The 18,267-nt window shown below is 45.8% G+C and overlaps 1 protein-coding gene across 4 annotated transcripts in view; it reads left to right on the top strand.

The window, feature by feature from the left end:
• The window catches only part of LOC149322987 (filamin-A), a 108,885-nt gene that overhangs the window by 19,356 nt on the left and 71,262 nt on the right, over window positions 1-18,267 (top strand). For all 4 annotated transcript variants that reach the window (XM_089485803.1, XM_089485801.1, XM_089485802.1 and 1 more), the window contains exons 3-6: window positions 1,906-2,375; window positions 16,102-16,350; window positions 17,374-17,471; window positions 17,981-18,128. In XM_089485803.1, the coding sequence (XP_089341929.1) occupies window positions 1,973-2,375; window positions 16,102-16,350; window positions 17,374-17,471; window positions 17,981-18,128 (898 nt within the window). In that variant the 5' untranslated portion in view covers window positions 1,906-1,972. The remainder of the gene's footprint in view (window positions 1-1,905; window positions 2,376-16,101; window positions 16,351-17,373; window positions 17,472-17,980; window positions 18,129-18,267) is intronic.

The following is an 18,267-nucleotide window of genomic DNA, read 5'->3' as shown; positions in this document are numbered from 1 at the left end:
CAGTCCAAGTGGTCTTGAATTGGATTTTTTTGGATCTAAGATGCAGAGGACACCATACAATTTGTGGAAAACAAATTGGGGACCGCAGTCAAGAAATCAGAAGAAGACTAAGAATGGGGAGGGCAGCTATGAAAGAGCTAGAAATCCTGAAGAGCAAACATATAAAGTTTAGCAAGTCAGAATCATACAAGCCATTGTATTCCCTATTATCATGTATGGATATGAGAGGTGGACAGTTAAGAAAGCAGATAGGAAGAAACAACTGATTTGAGATGTGGTGCTGGAGAAGAGTGCAGAGGATATCATGGACAGCCAAAAAGAGAAGCAAATGGGTTGTACAACAGATCAAGTTGGAAACCTCCCTGGAAGCCAAAACTGTGGTGTTTATCATACGGGAGGAATTTCTCTTAATTTTGAATGAAAAGAAAGTGGGGCCAGAACTCATTCACGTGAATTCACTAGTTCAGTGACTTTATGTGAGTTTGAATTGCATTCGAACTGACTTCCCATTGCCTGAAAATAGCTTGCCATTGCCTGAAATTGCGTGTGGTAGTCTATCACGCAATAACATGAAACCCCATGATTGCATTCGGACTGACTTCCCATTGCCCGAAATTGCATGTAGTAGTCTATCACGCAATAACATGAAACCCTATGATTGCATTGAGATTGCCATTGGATTATACTTCCAATTCTCCTTGTCTGATAAACTCCTGAGGCTGTCCTACTTTGGTCACATTATGAGAAGGGAGGACTCATTGGAAAAAAACAATAATGCTAGGAAAAGTGGAGGGAAATAAAAAGGGGACTCTACTAAAGAGGTCACGAATGTGAGTTTACAAAAGCTAAGCAGAGCAGTGGAGGACAGGCGGTCTTGGAGATATCTCATCCACAGGATCACCATGAGTTAACAAAAAACAAAGTAAATTGAATTCAAAGGTATAGCTGTGTTACTTTGTAGAATCAGTACCGTATATTCTTGAGTACAAGTTGACCTCATATATAAGGTGAGGTCAGATTTTGGAGTCAAAATTATGTACTCTGCCATGACCCACTGTGCTCTTTCTCCTCCTCCACAACTCAGCTCTCTCATGGAGGACAGCTGGGCTGAAGGGGAGGTTTGAGGGGTGACATTCCACCTTTCTCCTCCTCCTCCTCCTCCTCAGCTCAGCTGTCCCCAATTGACCCGTCAATAAGTCTATTCTGTGTTTTTTGGGTCAAGTTTTGTGTACAAAATTTCTCAACTTATAGTTTATATACAGTAAGTAGGGGGATCTTGCAGCACCTTTGAGACAAATTGAAAGAAAAAGGTTGGCAGCATGAGCTTTTGCAGACTTAAGTCTGCTTCCTCAGGTCCATTTGGACCAAATGCATCTGAGGAAGCAGACTTTTAAGTCTATGAAAGCTCATGCTGCCAACCTCTTTCTGTCAGTATGTAGAGAGATCTTGCTGAGACTAACTAAAGACAGAAGTTGGAAATAGACTGAAGTCTACGAAAGCTCATGGCTTTCTCAAAGTAGTCTCAGAGGCACTGCAAGATCTCTCTCCGTACTGAATCCACAGACTAACAGGGCTATATCTTTGAATTCTTTCTTTTCAGTGAGTCTCAAAAGGTGCTGCAAGGACAAAGCAAATAGTAAAGGCAGGCTTCTTAGCCATGCTCAGATTGGGCACCCTCCTGGACCGGAGGCTGGAATGGAGGATGCGTCCTGGAAAAGGAGGAAATCAGGGCACCTGGCCTCCTTTTCACAGTGCCTGGTCCAGGTGTGGCTACAACACCTTTGCAGCCTTTGTGTTCCCAGGATTGCTTGAGTTTTCTATTGGATCTATTGATCCTAATAGCTGGTGTTGATGATTGCTTGGCTGACCTCTCTCCTCTGTGGTCCTCCTCCTTCTCCCTTGCAGGGCCCTGTGCCTTTAACCAGTGGTCCAGCCCACCCAGCCTTTTGGGATCCCACCCATCGCAGTTATAATGAGCTCCTCCCAAGCAAGGCTCCACCAAGCAGCTGCAGGAGCTGGAGGCAGAGGAGCACCAGGAGGAGGAGGAGGTGGCCTGAGCAACAACCCCGAGGAAGCTGCAGAGATGCCTGCCACCGAGAAGGACCTGGCAGAGGATGCCCCCTGGAAGAAGATCCAGCAGAACACCTTCACTCGCTGGTGCAACGAGCACCTGAAGTGCGTCAACAAGCGGATCGCCAACCTGCAGACGGACCTGGGCGACGGGCTGCGGCTGATCGCCCTCCTGGAGGTCCTCAGCCAGAAGAAGATGGGGCGCAAGTACAACGCCAGGCCCACCTTCCGCCAGATGCAGCTGGAGAACGTCTCCGTGGCCCTCGAGTTCCTCGAGAGGGAGAGCATCAAGCTCGTCTCCATCGGTGGGTCCTCCTCCTCCTCCTCCTCCTCCGGGGAGCATAGCAGGGCTTTAGCTTTGATTATATTACTTCTATGGAAGGGGGGGGGGGGAGCTTTTTGTTTTATGGGGCGGGGACCACCCCCGAAATGGGGGGTGAGGGGCAAAGGCTTTGGTGGGGGTTTTGTGCCTCCAAAAGTCATTATTTTGACTTAGGGTTTTCTTGGCAAGGCTGGGGAGGAAGAGGAGGGATGGTTGCTTTCTTTCTTTCTTTTCTTTTTCTATCTTCCTATCTTACTTTCTATCTTTTTATTTTTATCTTTAGTCCTATCTTCCTATCTTTTACCTTTCTTTTTATCTTTTTTCTATCTTTTATCTTTCTATCTATATCTGTTTACCTTTTTATCTTTGTTTCTTTCTTTTTGTCTTTCTTTTTATCTCTTTCTTTCTTTCATTCTTTCTGTCTTTCTTTCGCTTTCTTTGAAGGGGGGCTTTTTTATGGGATGAAATAGGGGGTGGGGGTCCCCCGAAATGGAAGCTGAGGTGGGAAAGGCTTTGATGGTTGTTTTGTGCCTCCAAGTCATTTCTTTCGACTTGGGGTTCTATTGGCAAGGTTGAAGAGGGATGGGTTGATTTCTTTCTTTCTTTCTTTCTTTCTTTCTTTCTTTCTTTCTTTCTTTCGAGGGGGCTCTTTTTAATGGGATGAAATAGAGGGTGGGGATCCCCCGAAATAGGGACTGAAGAGGAAAAGGGGAGGTGGGAAGTCTTGTTTTTGTGCCTCCAAGTCATTCTTTTGACTTGGGGTTTTCTTGGCAAGGATGAGAAGGAAGAGGAGGGATGGGTTGATCTTTCTTTCTTTCTTTCTTTCTTTCTTTCTCTTTCTTTGGAGGAGGGACTTTTTTATGGTACCAAATAAGGGGTGGGGATCCCCTGAAATGGAGGCTGAGGTGGAAAAGGGGGGAGGTTGGAAAGCCTTGGTTGTTGTTGTTGGGTGCCTCCAAGCCACTGATTTCTTTTGACTTAGGGTTTCTTTGGCAAGGTTGGTTCAGACTCAGAGGGAGGTCTGCCTTTGCCAGCCGCCTCTGAGGCTGAGAGAGTGTGACTTGCCCAAAGTTTCTCCCAGTGGGTTTTGTTGTTGTTGTTTTTTAAATGCTGAAACCCTGGACTCCAGAGTCAAGCCCCTTCCCAATAATATGGCAAAGGCCTGCCTCCCCTCCTTCTCTCTGAAGAAAGCTCCAGGAGAGGGTCGCCTTGAAGGCCCCGACCCAAATAGCAGTCACAGCCCAGGAGGGAGGACAAGGCGCCCTAAAATGGAGGACCCTCAGGGAGCAACGCTCCAGACACTCCCAAGAAAGTAGCCCTGCTCCTCATGGAGGACTATTGTGGAACCCCCTCAGGGACAGAAGGCGGGAAAAGGAGGGCACGTCCGGGGAAAGGAGGACGCAGTGTGCTTTGGAGGAGGATCCTCAGCTCCTGGCTGGGGTCGGGAAGGGCTTTTTCCTCTCCATGGTGGCCTGGGACGAGCCTCAGCCCTGAGAGTCGAAAAAGGGGCCTTAGAAGAGTGTTTTTCGGTGGGGCGGCCCATAGAGGCGGCTGGGCGGGGCGGATGCAAGCTTTTGTGTCTGCAAGACCCAAAAAAAGGCCCCATAGTCTCCCCTTTCGCCACCCTCCATCCCTTTGCTTTTGGCTCTGTTGCCTCCCAGGGTGACCAGAGGGTCCTCCTTTTCCCGGACACGGTCCTCCATCCCCTCGCCCCTAGTCTTGTCCAGGAGGCATTCCAACACGCCCTCCATTTTCAGCCTGCATGCAGTTTTAAAAAACACACATTTCTCTTATTGTTTTGTGAACTTTTCTTAGTCCATCTTGCCCCCCTCCTCCATTTTTCTGGAAGGTCCTCCATTTTGCAGAGGTCAGCTCCCCCTCCTCAAACATTTTCTCTCCAGCTTCATCTCTTTTTTCTTTTCTCCTTTCCTTTCTGGGGTTGGCTCCCCCTTTTCACACTCTCTCAGCCTCAGAGGATGGCAGTAGCAAGCCCCCTTTGAAGAAACTTGCCAAGAAAACCCCAGGGATAGGTTTGCCACCTTAACGTCACCATAAGTTGGGGACAACTTGAAGGCACACAACAACAACAGCAGCAGCAACAACCCCAAATTTCACAGGCTCTCTCTTGGGGTTTCCCAGTTGTCCCCCCAAAACGCCCACCCACTAACTGGAGACCCTCATAGAGAGATCTTGTAGCCCCTTTGAGACTAACAAAGAAAGAAATTGGCAGCATGAGCTTTCATAGACTTAGGTCTACTTCCTCAGATGCATTGGAGACCCTCATAGTCCTGCTAAAGCCAAGCCCCTCATATTTCTTTTCTCCTTAGCCTCTTCTCTTCTTCCTTCTCTTCCCCACAGAAGTGGGCCTCTTGCCCAAATTTTGAGCAGAAGCGGCCACAAACTTGTGGCCACGAGGGAGGGAGGAGTGGGGAAGAGATGCGGTTCAGCCACTGGCTTTCTGGCCTGTGCCATTTAAGCCATGTCTCCCATTCCTTCTCAACCACTCAGAAATTCTAGCCTTTATGTTCTGGGCCCTGTGTGGATGCAGAGCATTGTGGCTGTGTGCCTTCAAGTCGTTTCCAACTTACTGCGACCCTAAGGGGGAATCCTATCGAGGAATTTTCTTGGCAGGTTTCTTTGGGAGGCTTGCCATTGCCATCCTCTGAGGCTGAGAGAGTGGGACTTGCCCCAAGGTCACCAGATGGCCAAGCTGGGATTTGAACCCTGGTCTTCAAAGTCCTACTCCAATGCTCAAACCACTTCACATGAAGAGCATGCCTGTCCTCATTGCTCTGGATACTTCTCCTTGACTGTTTCCAAGAGGGTGGTTGTCCCTAGTTGGTGTTGGACTGCAGCTCCCATACCAGTCCTTGACTGAGGAGGATTGGAGCTGTAGTTTGGAGACACTGTTTCTTCTTCCCCTACTCTTAAGCTTGTAGAGGTTATTCGGTGGGGGAAACGAAAAGACCCATTATACCCCCTTTGACCAGCATAGCCATGTTTCCTGGAGGATTGTGGGAGTTACAGTACCAAAAATGACATTTCCCAAGCTTGCCTTTTGGGGAAAGCGAGAAAGCTGCAGCTCAAAATGGATCTTCAGCTATGTATTTATTGCATTTCATTTGTTCGTCACCTTTCTCTCAGTAGGGACCCGAGGTGGCTCACAGATAAAAACATTTTAAATCTCAGTAAATTTCAAAACAATTAAAATCATCTACATACAATATAAAAATCACATAAAAATTGAGTGATCCAGCCTGTAGGAAGGCCTTCCAGAAGATGCTGGACTGCAGTTCCCATTATTTTTACCCAAGGATCGATAATGGGAGATGCAAGCAGGCAACACCTGGAGCACCATATCCTCCATCCCAGCAATACAAATCCTTACGTTTCCGCCACCTTTCTATGGTAGCCAGCAGCCTTGTATATTTGTCTTGGAAGTACCTAAGGAGAAACGACAGGTCTAAATTTTTAGCTGCTTGCATTCCAGGTGTTCTAACGTTTTTACACAAGATAGACAGAAAAATCCCTCCCTCTGTTTCTAAAACAGCCTTTGCCAACTTGGCACCACTGAAGTGTATTGGATTGTTATTTTCATCATACCCAACTGCATGGCTATTGACTGAGTGGCTGGGGATGGTAGGCTTTGTGAGCCAGCACAGAATGGTGGGTGCACATGGTTGGGAAAGGCTGCAGTCTTAAGAGGAGGGGTGTGTCCCATAGGAATGCAGCATTAACCTGCAAGTGGTCTGTCTCTTGCATGGCCTGATGGTGGAAGGGAAACTAAGACTGTAGCCTGGGTATGACTAGAGCTACACTGTGTAGCCATGGGAGCTTTCCTTTATTGTATTTCAAATCCCAGAAACCCTCAGTCAGAATGGTCAACAGCTGTGCCGACTAGGAAATTCTGGGAATTAAAACACTGAGAACCAGCATGGCATAATGGTTTGAAAGCTGGACTCTGGAAACTAGGGTTCGATTCCTAGCTCAGCCATGTAAACCCACTGGGTGATCTTGGGCAAGTCACATGCTCTCCGCTTCAGAGAAGGGCAAAGGCAAACCTCTGGACAAATCTTGTCAAGAAAACCCCATGATAGGTTTGCCTTAGGGTCACTATAAGTCGGAAATGACTTGAAGGCACACAGTCCTCCCAAAATGTCCAACTTCAGTTGTGGATGCACCTGGGTGTTCTCGCTGGATCTCTTAAACAGACAAACTGTTTATTTGCATGAGCTGCCTATGCTGTTTTGTGGTGTCTCATCCAGATTACTGGTCCTGTCCTTGCCTGCTCACCTTCAGCATCCTCAGTGTGGGGCCACAGATACCTTATTCTGAGGATGACTTGGCACATAATGACCCTGCTGTGCTTGTAGAGGTTTCCTCTGTGTAAATGAGCAGGCATCATCCTTACAGTCCCAGAAGAGAGCAGATGAGATGGAGCTATCCACATCACCCATAGAACAATACAGAAGGGAATCTAGCCCAACAGCAGGCAAACTGTGGCCATGCAGATGTGGTTGGACTGCAGCTCCCAGTATCCACACCATTAATTATGTTATGGCGTATGGGAGTTGTACTCCAGCACTTTGCCTATCCTGGTAGTCTAGGGGAAGGACAGAGAAAGTATGGCCTTCCAGATGGTGCAGGCAGGGGCTGGTATGAGTGGGAGGTCCATATGTTTTCTTCATCCCTCAACTACTGCCTAAACTAGAATAAAAGAAAGGCACCAAGATGACCACTGAGAGCTTGGGAAATCCACCATGGCCATTTGCTGTCTCCTGACTCATAGCACCAGTCTCAACACTCATAGATGCAGTTTGAGTACTGTACACACCCTTTCATAGTTGAGACGAGACGTTGTGACTATATATGGGATGCATAGATACAATGTGGGGAGGTCTTTGATCAGCTAGACTAGTGATGGGTAACTGTCCCTCCCAGAATCCCTTATTCATGGCTATGCTTGCTTAGAGTTACTGTGATATTTAGGCTCTTAGACCTCTGAAGGGCCACAATTATGCACCCCTGTACTAGGCTCTAGGCTGCACAGCTTCTATCGCTGCAGGATAGATGCAGCCAACCAGAGTGTTGATCAACCTCCTGCAGGTTGTATGTGAGAAACGCATCTATAAGGTTGCAATATTAGTATCTGAGGATAGGTTGTACAGTCTCTGCTATGTTTCAAGATCAGGGAAACCCTTTACATGCTCATGGTCTGCATGGCTATGGATAAACAAGAGGCTTTTTTGTAATGCATATTTAGATAATAAACTTGGATGCTAACTGCCTTGAAATCCAAATTACATTGCTCGTTAGAAAGGGGCATGGAAGTAGCAAGTTAAAGCATGAACAACCTGTAGTCCACCAAGTATTACGGGATACTAAGGTTCCCATCAGCCTTAGCTAGCAACATGTGGGTCTGGTCTGCATAGCTTGTGTCCCTATGTTGAATGTAGCCCACCGGAGTGTTTATGAACGTTCTATAGGATAGTAGGAGCAGCAGTCCAGCAACTTCCAGGGGGCCACACTTTCCCCCACTCCTAAACTAGCTCCTTGTGTTGCAAAAGATTTTGAGTTCTCAGCTTGTTCAGAAATGGCTAGCTGGCAATGGTTGGTAAAACCAGACTTTCCTTTCTGCAAAATTTGCAAAACTTGAGTGCCCTGTCCAGTGTAGGTGGATTACCCACAAACACTCTGTACTCAGCTCAATGGGCTCCATGGCATAGGGGATTCATTGAGAAGGCAATCTGGACTATGGGCTGATGCAATGCTCTGGTCAGGAGCACCAGATTGAAAGAGATTTGGGATTGAGAAAGAGGAATCCTCCTAGCAAAATGGTGTCCTTCCTCTTTGCAGTTTTTGGGTACAGAAGCTTTCCTGACCTGCTGAGTCAAAGAAGATAACAAGAAGAGAGGAATCTAGCCTTTTTTTCTTTTTAACTGTTTCAGGCTGTGAGTCACTGGGCCTCAGACACTGACTCAGACCAGACCAGGCCTGGCAGCTGATGCCAAGAAGTGCATCACTTCACCCCAAAGCCATGGTTGAGGGATAGGTTGACCAAAGCTGTCTCCACGATGTGGGTCTGCATGCATGTGAAAGTAACCAGTGTTGCAAACAAGCAGTGAATGAGAATGGAAGAGGGTTTCCCTCATTCCGGCCTTGTTGAGATGTTAGCTTGGCTGCCTTGTTGCTTCCTCTGCCGCCTCCTTTGGAGTTTTGGATGGGTTGGGAAGGCCAATCCCTCTTTTTTTTCCCTTCCTCAGGGCAGCAGGATGTAGGGGAGTAGTGAGGGGGGGAGGCTGATCCTCCTTGCATATGGAGGGGACTGTTCTGTCCTCTCTCCCCTCCCCTTGGAAGGAGGATCCTGTTAAATGGAAGAGCCTCCTGCCTGCTTGCCTGCCTGCCGGCCACTCCATATAAGGCTAAAAAATGCTGGAGTGGGGCTGTGTGGCTGGGTGGGCGGCGCACTACTAGTTTGGGGAGGCGTCTGGGATGGCTTGCCTTCTTTTCTTCTCCCATTCCAAACCCCCACCCCAGCTACCCCCAGGAAAAGAAGTGGTGAGAGAGAAGCATAGAGTGCTTCACCTTGCCCAAAGGCCTCCTGCATCTCCTAAAACAACTGTGTTGCATATATGCCTCTTATGTTCCTTGCCCATGTGCATGCATGAGAGTTGATAAGATTCTCATCCAGGCTCTTCCAGCATCCTCTGGGCAGGATGTGTTGCCTGGTTTTGCTTCCCTGGGTGGCCTGGTACTGGTCAGCCTCACCTGCCACTCCCTTTGGGTGGTGCTGGCCTCTGGATATAGATGCCTCTCGTGTGTCCCGTGCCCTCTTTGGGATAATGCTTATTTGGCTGTTCAGCTCATTCAGCTCCAATAGTGCTGAGTGCTCCTCTCTAGCTTCCTAACTGAGAAGGAGGAGGCAGGGCCCCGAAGGCCATTTGTTCAGTGGCAGCAGTGTGTGTATGTGTGTTTAAGGGGGCAAAATTCAAATAGTGGGATCCCCTGCTGATCCAGAACAGTGAGAGTTGCAAAACATGGTGCTAACTGCAGGCTTTCCCCTTAACCAGGTGCCCTCCAGCTGTGTTGGGCTGCAGTCAGCTAACTTAGTCTGTGGTTGTTCTGGAGGGGTATGATGGGAGTTGCAGTCCGGTAACATCAGGAGAATGCCAGATTGTTGGGAGGCTGGTTTGCTGGTACTACTTGGAGGGGGCCCCTTCAAATGCAAATGCATTTAACTCCATGTCTGTATTCATAAGCAAATGCAATTAACCCTGTGTCTGTATACATAAGCAGATGCATGCGCACTAAGAAGTTTTTGGTCAGGCAGTGGGAAACATGTCTTTTTCAGATGTTGTCAGAGTGCCAGTCCTAGATTTATTTATTTATTTATTTAGATGTCTTGGCCAGCATAGCCAATGGTAAGGGAGTGGGATGATTGGAAAGCCAACCACATCTGGAGGCTCAGCATGTTCCTCTCCTTTCCTCTGCAGAACTGTTCCTCAAACCAGATTTCTCTGGATCTGTTTGGTTACAACTCTTCATCACTGGCCAGTATGTCCATGGATGCATGATGTTGTGGTCAACAGCTGTGGAAGGCTCTGGGTTAGGAAAGGCTGCTCAAAAAGCTTCTGTACACATTGAGGTTATTGAAAGGCAAACAGCATTTAAGGCTAGGTGGGCCTTTTCTAGAGGAAATTACAAAACGTTGGCACTACAGATTGGAAGGCATTATCTTTTGTGGTTGCTTGCCTCACTGCTGAGGCCATGGAACTGTGGAGCCAGGCCTCAACTGTTGACTACAGTGAATGAGGTATACATACAGGAATCCAATTATACTGGGATTTGAGGAAGGTTGGTTAAGGTTTCTCTGGGCCAGAACTTGGAAGTTAACTTCTTTAAAGTAATGTATTCCCATTACTGATTGCGGTATTGGATAAGTACCCTATTGTTCACTACACTGTTGAGAAAGGCAACTTTCAGGTCAGTTTGTGCTGCTGGTTATTTTTCCCTTACTTTCTCTTACTTGCTTTGAAAGATAAACCTTAGGATTTAAGAGACTGGTTGAAAGTTAGTACCTGAAACAGTGCTATCTTAAAGTAATTAAAAACTGTTATTACTGTACACCAATAAAGTAACTTTGCCTCTTGCTCATTCTGCTGCTTCTGAAATAAAGCTTTGTTACATATTTGCAACAACCTCCAGTAACTAGTTTCAGTTAACTATGTTATTTATAGCTTTGTTTTTTTGAGTTCTGGTCAGAGCTTGGGAGGAGGGAGAACAACGGTTTGGCTGCACTGTCTAGTTCCTGGAGAAACCCATCTTGTGAAATGGCTAGGGTACTGAATTACTTTTTTGTTTCTCAGAATTCCTGTATGTTTATACTCATGTTGGGGAATCATGTTGATCTTTGGATGCTGTTGGACTATGCACACATAGGCTTGTTAGGGGATGTTGGGAGTTGCAGTCTGACATTTAGAGCAGTTTATGATATCTTAACCCTGGTTTACACCAGTACTATTCTGCTTATTCCTGGCGAGACCTCTGCCCACAATGTGGAGGTTTCTAAATAAGGGTACAGGATTCACCTCCTAAGTCACCAGGGAAGTAGCCCTGCTTCTAATCTCTTGCAGAGATTTGCCTCTCCTAAATGTTTGGGAGTTTGAACAGGACTCTTCCCAGATACCTGAATTAAAGGCACTTCTGTAGCAAAACCAAAATGATTTTACACTGTGGTTTGCATGCATTCGTGCCAAATTCTTTCAAAAATACTGAAGCTGACAAGTCCGTATTGGAGGATCCATGACAGCATAAGTAAACAACATCATAGAGCAAATCTGAATAAAGTTTACACAAATTCAGGCATGGGATTAATATTGAGATGAAAGTAGAAGTGAGGCCAACAAAGGGGTGTGTGCTTGCGAGAAGCAAAAAGGAGAATTTCAATCCCCCCCTTTTGTTGGCCTCATTTCTAACTCTGTAATTGCATAGTGAAATTGAGCTTGACTCAGAGGGCCTGTTGCTCATACTGCATGGCCATGTTCACACAAAAATGCCAAGCCACATTTCTGGCTTTGTAGTTCATGAATAAGCAAGCTGGTGCACACTGCTTGATTCTAATCCTAACTGCTTTTTTGTTCTGGAAGTATGAACAGTTCCTGTATGAACAGGAACCTAAAAGGGAGGGTAAAGTTTAGCACAGGGGTAGGCAACCCTTTTGAGCCGGGGGCCAGGTTGCTGTCCCTCAGACAACTGGGGGGCCGAAGCCAAAAAATAAATAATTAAATAATTTTTAAAAAAATTAAATAAATAAATAAACTGGGACAAATGTAGGACAAAATTTTCAAATGGAGGGCACTTTTTAAATAAAAAATGGAGGACACGTGAAAAAATTTGCTGATTTTTTTAAAAAAATGTTAAGATAAATACATGTTTCTGAGGCTTCTATAGACAATTGCCCCACCATGCCCCTCGCGTGAGACGCCAAAGGCCCCGGCGGCAGGACCGGGCTGGGGCCGGTCCCAAGGCCTCGCCGGGCCGCATCCGGCCCGCGGGCCGCAGGTTACCTACCCCTGGTTTAGCATTACAGCCCAACTGGAGTTGTGTGTCTCTGAGAAACCTGAATATAGAAACTAATGTATATATTCGACTATAAGTCGGCCTCATGTGTAAATCGAGGGCAGATTTGGGGCCAAAATGATGGATTTTGATATGACCCATGGGCAAGTCGAGGGAAAACTTAGGGGCATGCAACAAAGGATCTATCGCAGTGGTCCCAAGACTGTACTTTTTAAGGGATTTTGGACTTCAGCTCCCAGAATCCCAGACTATTGGCCAACACAGCTGTGGCTTCTGGGAGCTGAAGTCCAAAATCTCCTAAAGGGCACTGTTTGGGAACCACTGATCTAAAGGATGAAGAAGGAAAAGAGAACAATGCCAAAGAACTTAGAAAATTCCAACAGGCATAACTGTGGTCAGACTAAAGGCTAAAGGCATAACTGTGGTCAGACTAAAGGATGAGAGAATAGAGAGGGGACAATGCTTCTAAGATATATTACACTCTCACCTTTCACAGGGAATGGTTCCTTTTTAAAAATAAGAATTAAAGTACAGTATCTATATTGACTCATGGACATGCTGATAGTTTTTTATTTTTTTTTGGGGGGGGGTCAATTTTTTGACTAAAATTTCTAGACTTATACATCAGTATATACAGTAATTTCACATCCTGGCTTACTAGAGGAGCAACAAACCAGGAATAACAATTAACATGTATGCCCTGGGATGTTTCCTGGTGATTTAGTCTTGGATGTATCCATACTATGCAGTTATAGCAGCTTGATACCACTTTAATTGCAGTGGCTCTGTGGTGTCAAATCTTGGGACTTGTAGTTGTGAGGTGAAGCACTCAGAATTGGCCGTTGTAGTTCAGGGGGAGTATACTAGAGCTCTCGCAAACCGAATTCTCAGTGAACTGCAAATCTCAGGATTGTATCACATTTAGCCACAGCACTTAAATTGGCATCAAACAACTATAACTGTGTAGTGCAGATATAAATGCATTATTCCCTCCCCCAAACTTGGAGCTGGGGTTATGGGCTGCAGTTTTTACCAGCCTAGCTAACAGGGCTGCTGATGATGGAAGCTTTAGTCCAAAACATCTGGAAGGCAACAGTTTAGAGAAATCTGGATTAGCTGCTCAGAACTGCATGAAGAGCCAACAAGGAGGGATTAACCTATGTATGCAAGCATGCTTATGAACAACAACCTGGGTGTCTGAAAGGTTTTGGCAGAGCTTTTTGTGCAGATATGGCCCATGTGTGCATGCAGTACTGGGCTGTGCAGTGCCAAGTGACATCATAGCCTGAACATGTGAACAGATTCATATCGCACATAAAATGCATTTAAATGTTCAGTCTTACTCCAAGTGAGGGTCAACCTCCTGCCCCAGTAATACAGTAGCAATTAAAAAAGACATCACATAATCAGATAACAAAACCCTGCAACAACCACAGATAAAACTACCACTTGCATGCTTGTTCTTTAAAAGCTGAGCCTTAATTCCCTGGACTGGAAAGGGCTTGTTGCAAATGGTTTGTATGTCTTTGGTCCACCAGTAGGTTAGTATGGACACCAGTAGCTCTTAGGACGTCTTGCCCAGGTCAGGAAAAGTACTTTCTGATGTCTTGCTAACTCCTTTACAAGGAGAACTTGGGAAGTATTAATCTTTTTTGCACTACAATCTCATAGAATCCCCAGTTGATAACATTTCCTAGGTCTCAGTGAATCCTAACCTTTTGTTATCCATCTTCAAATGGTAGGCAAGCATGTGTAATCTGATATTAAGGCAGCCATGAGCTGCTTTCAGATTTGCAACATATAACACACACACCCTCAAGAAATCTGTGATTCATTAGGCAGAAACTGGTGCAGAGGATCTATGCTTAGAAACAGAAACAAAGAATTTTGAATTGAGGGATTTTTTTCCTGGTTATCATAACTGGAAAGACAGAATGTGATATGGTTTAATTGTTGGACTAAAACTGGAAGATTGGGGTTCAAATCCCCACTCACCCCTGCCTTAAGCAAATCACATTCTCTCAGCCTTAGAAGAAGGCAATTGCAAACCTATTCTGAATAAATCTTGCCAAGAAGACCCTATGGTAGTAAGTTGTGGTGTACTCGAAGTCACATAACGACTATCGATACTAACTTGGTTTTAGGGTTCTTCTGTAGAAAAATCAGTTTCTGGTTTCCCAAAGCTTTCAAAGTAAGTCTATCATGGGGTTTTCTTGACAAGGTTTATTCAAGGGGGGGGGGGTAATTTTTCCCTCCTCTGAGGTGAAGAGGGTGTGACTTGCCCATGGTCACCCAGTGTATCTCCACAGCTGAGTAGGGCAAATCTTGGTCTTCAGTGTCCTAGTCCCAATGCTCAAACCACTGTATCATACTGGATGTGCCAAAAATTATCCACCAAAAATATTAGTCCCTAACCCAAAGCAGAGGTATCTGGTCCACCTCCGCATTTGAAAAGCAGGCATCTTTTTGATGTAAAACACTACTCCCGGAGCCTTTAAGGAGAGGCTGTTCATCTCTTTTTTGGCTAGGAAAAAGGCAAAACTAGAGGGACTGTGTTGCTTTGGAAGACACATTTTGTTACAGGGCTGCACTTTATATCACTCAGGGATAGAAAAATGTATTCTTGATCCTGTGTTTGTAGGCTTTTCTTCTCCAGGGGAGTTCCAGTGGTTCTCTTGCAATTACACAGACCATTTGATGATTTTAAGTGTGTTTTAAAATTGTATTGTTTTTAGCCTATTCTTTGTGAGCCACACCTTGGGTCCTAATCCAGGAGAAAGGTGGCAAATAAATGATATACCTACTAGTTTAGGGGTATTTTCAGCTTATTGACTATCATTGCTGGAAAATAAGATCCAGGAGAAAAACGGCATATAAATAAATGAAATAAATAAATAATATACCTACTAGGTTAGGTTATTTTTTTAGCTCATTGACTATTCTTGCTGGAAAATAAAAACAGGGTTCCAGCTTACTGAGCAGTTGGGTAGCACAGTACCTATGTGCTTCTCCTTGTATTTTCCTAAAAGAAAGCATTAGATTGTTGCCTTCCTGCTAAATAAGAGCTCCACATTCAAAAGAGGAGTCTCATAGCTGGCTGAAATGGTAGAGGTTCAGATCAAGCGCTGGGCAACTTGTCTCACTGAGCTACTCATTTCCCTGATGGAAGGAAGAGAACAAACCAGCATTGCAACTCCATTGCAGAATTAAGATCGTCTGCTGTGGCTCAATGCTATGGGATTCTGGGATTTGTAGTTTTGTTATATGTTTAGCCCTCTCTGTCAGCTCTGGTGTTGTAACAAACTGTAAATCCCATGATGCCATAGAATGGAGGCAGGACAGATAAAATGCTGCCAAACTGCATTAATTCTGCAGTGTAGCAACAGCCTAGGTCACCTGTCTTATGGGTGTGTGTGTGAAGAGCTGGGCTGCCTATCTCACCAAGGAAAAGGGTTGAAGAGGACTGTGAAGCCTGTCTAGGGCAGACAACCTGTGGTTTCTTTGTGGAAAAGGAGACCAAAAACCCAGCCACCAGTTTTTCTGAGGTATGCATGAGGGAAAGGCTAGGCTGCCCATCTTGCTGAGGAGGGACCATAGAAAGCCCAGAAGCTTGTCTTCCTGAGGAGGGGGACTAGGTTGTCCAGAGGAAAGTGGGGGTGAAGGACCAGTGTCACTGGGGGAGGAGATGCAAGGGCCTGATTGCTGGTCTTGGTGGAGGAAGAAAGTAGCAGGTTGCCAGGCTCAGTAATGGGCAAGAGAGGAAGAGTGCCACCTGTCTTGCTGAGGGTGGTGATAGGGTAACTAAGGCCTGTTACAGACTGCCAAAATAAAGCTGCTTCGGGTCTCTTTGGAGGTATGCTGTTTAAATGATGCATGGGTCCTAAGAGTCCGGAGGTCACGCCAAAACCACACTCCATTCCTAAGCACTGGAGGGCAGCTTTGGTGCAGCTTCCGGATTCTTAGGATGCATGCATCATTTAAATAGCATACCTCCAAAGAGACCTGAAGCAGCTTTATTTTGGCAGTCTGTAACAGGCCATAGTCTGTAGTTACAACCCTGAGAGGGGAGTCCAGGGGACCTCTTCTCCTCGGTAAATCCTGACCTGTTTCTCTGTCTTCTCTACCCTCAGACAGCAAAGCTATTGTAGATGGGAACCTGAAGTTGATCCTGGGCCTGATATGGACACTGATCCTGCACTACTCCATCTCTATGCCCATTTGGGATGAGGAGGATGACGAAGAGGCCAAGAAACAAACTCCTAAACAGCGACTGCTGGGCTGGATCCAAAACAAACTGCCCCAGTTGCCCATCACAAACTTCAGCAAAGACTGGCAGAGCGGTCGGGCACTGGGAGCTCTTGTTGACAGCTGTGCTCCAGGTACAGAGGGGTGGGTGGGCGTGTAGCAGTCCTGCCTGTGAGGAGGACTTGGCTGGCATGTCGTGATAAAGTCACAGCTGTTCTGCATATAGGAACGCTAGCAAGGTAGAGCAATAGGGAGGAGACCTCAGGGAGGAGATTTCAGTCATATATATTCTAATCTTTCCTTGACCTACCAACCAAGTATAGAAGACTTAGAATTTAAAAACCATGCCTCATAATGTGCTGAGATCAGGAATTTTCTTTTCTGTACCAGAAGTGAACTCTGCCTTTCACGTGAAAATCTGCTGCTGGCTAAACTTGAGCTCTCCTTTTCAGCAGCCTTATTTAATTTGAGGATGGGAAAGTCACTTTGGCCCCATACAGACAGGCCAAAATAAAGCTGCTTTGAGTCACTTTGGAGGTACACTGTTTAAATGATGCATGCGTCCTAAGAGTCCGGAAGCTGCGCCAAAGCTGCACTCTAGTCCTTAGAACTGGATCTTGGCTTTGGTGCGGCTTCTGGACTCTTAGTATGCATGCATCATTGAAACAGCATACCTCCAAAGTGACCTGAAGCAGCTTTATTTTGGCCTGTCTGTTTGGGGCCATAGTTGTTGTTAAACAATTGGGAGTCAGAGAAATCCTTGCTGGTATGTTGCAAAAGTTCCACAGATCAGCCAATGAGTCTTTGATCTCCCTGGTTTAAAGTGGGCTTGGAATTGTGTATTCCTCCAGAGATGGTTAGACTGCAACTCTCACTAGTCTTCATCTTTGGCTCTGCAGTCCAGTGACATCAGATGTGGTACATGATTCCTGCCCTTGCTTTAGAGTCTGCTACCATGAAATTAAGGAGGAGCATGGTAGGCACTGAAAGTATATGGCAAGGCTCTGTACGTTTAAAGGGAGGGAAATAGGTGGATATAGGAGGAGGTACGGGGATCTTCCAGTCTGTTCTAGTAGCCTTCCTAGAGTTTCTGCCTATGAGGAAATGTTCCTACTGCCTGTAATTGATGTGGGGGAATGTGAACTCTGTCCAAACAGGTCTGTGTCCTGACTGGGATTCATGGGATGCCAGCAAACCTGTCAACAATGCCCGGGAAGCTATGCAGCAAGCTGATGATTGGTTGGGCATCCCTCAGGTAAGAAGCATATGCACACATGGTGTGTGTCTACAACATAGACATTTGCACTGAACTAAACCTTGCTACAAAAGGTACAGTTAAGGCATGTTAGGGTACAGTATTTTTTTTTTTGTGTTCTAGTTTCACTGCAGTTCAGTACTAGTATGTGGTGCATGTTATTGAAGATAACTATAGGTTTGTTTGTTTTTTACTATAATTCAAACTGGGGATTCTAGGTGTCATACTCCAACACAGTAAACTTACTGAGTTTTGGCTGTAATACTTAACACCTGAGAAGAATGCTCAGCTCCTGCCTCCCACTCCCTGGCGTTTTTCCAGCAGAGATTCTCAGGGACTTCTCTGCATCTTAAGGGCTACAAACTAGAGTAGCTAAAAAAAAGAAAAAGAACCTAGGTTACTCAAATGGATTTCAGTCTGTGCTGTTTCCAGACTTGATGGCTGTCACTAAAATTGTGCTATGGATCTGTCTTTGTTCCCTATAACTCTTCATCTTTTCTTATTTGTAGGTGATTACACCTGAAGAGATTGTGGATCCCAATGTAGATGAACATTCCGTTATGACATACCTCTCTCAGTTCCCCAAAGCCAAGCTAAAACCCGGAGCCCCACTCAGGCCCAAGCTGAACCCCAAGAAGGCCAGGGCTTACGGACCAGGTGAGTCCAGTAACAGGAGATGGAAAAAGTTTGATGTACAGTGTGGGCCAGGTGGGACAGAAAATTGACTTCATATGGCTTTCCAGGTAGTATTGGATTACAACTCCCAGCATTCATCAGCACTGGTTCTACTGGCTAG

This window comes from Sceloporus occidentalis, unplaced genomic scaffold (genome assembly GCF_023333645.1).
Source record: "Sceloporus occidentalis isolate IW3139 unplaced genomic scaffold, rSceOcc1.0.p SCAF_1, whole genome shotgun sequence".
Lineage (NCBI taxonomy): Eukaryota > Metazoa > Chordata > Lepidosauria > Squamata > Phrynosomatidae > Sceloporus > Sceloporus occidentalis.
The sequence above is the reverse complement of the archived record's forward strand: the minus strand, read 5'-3'. Positions and strand labels throughout refer to the sequence as shown.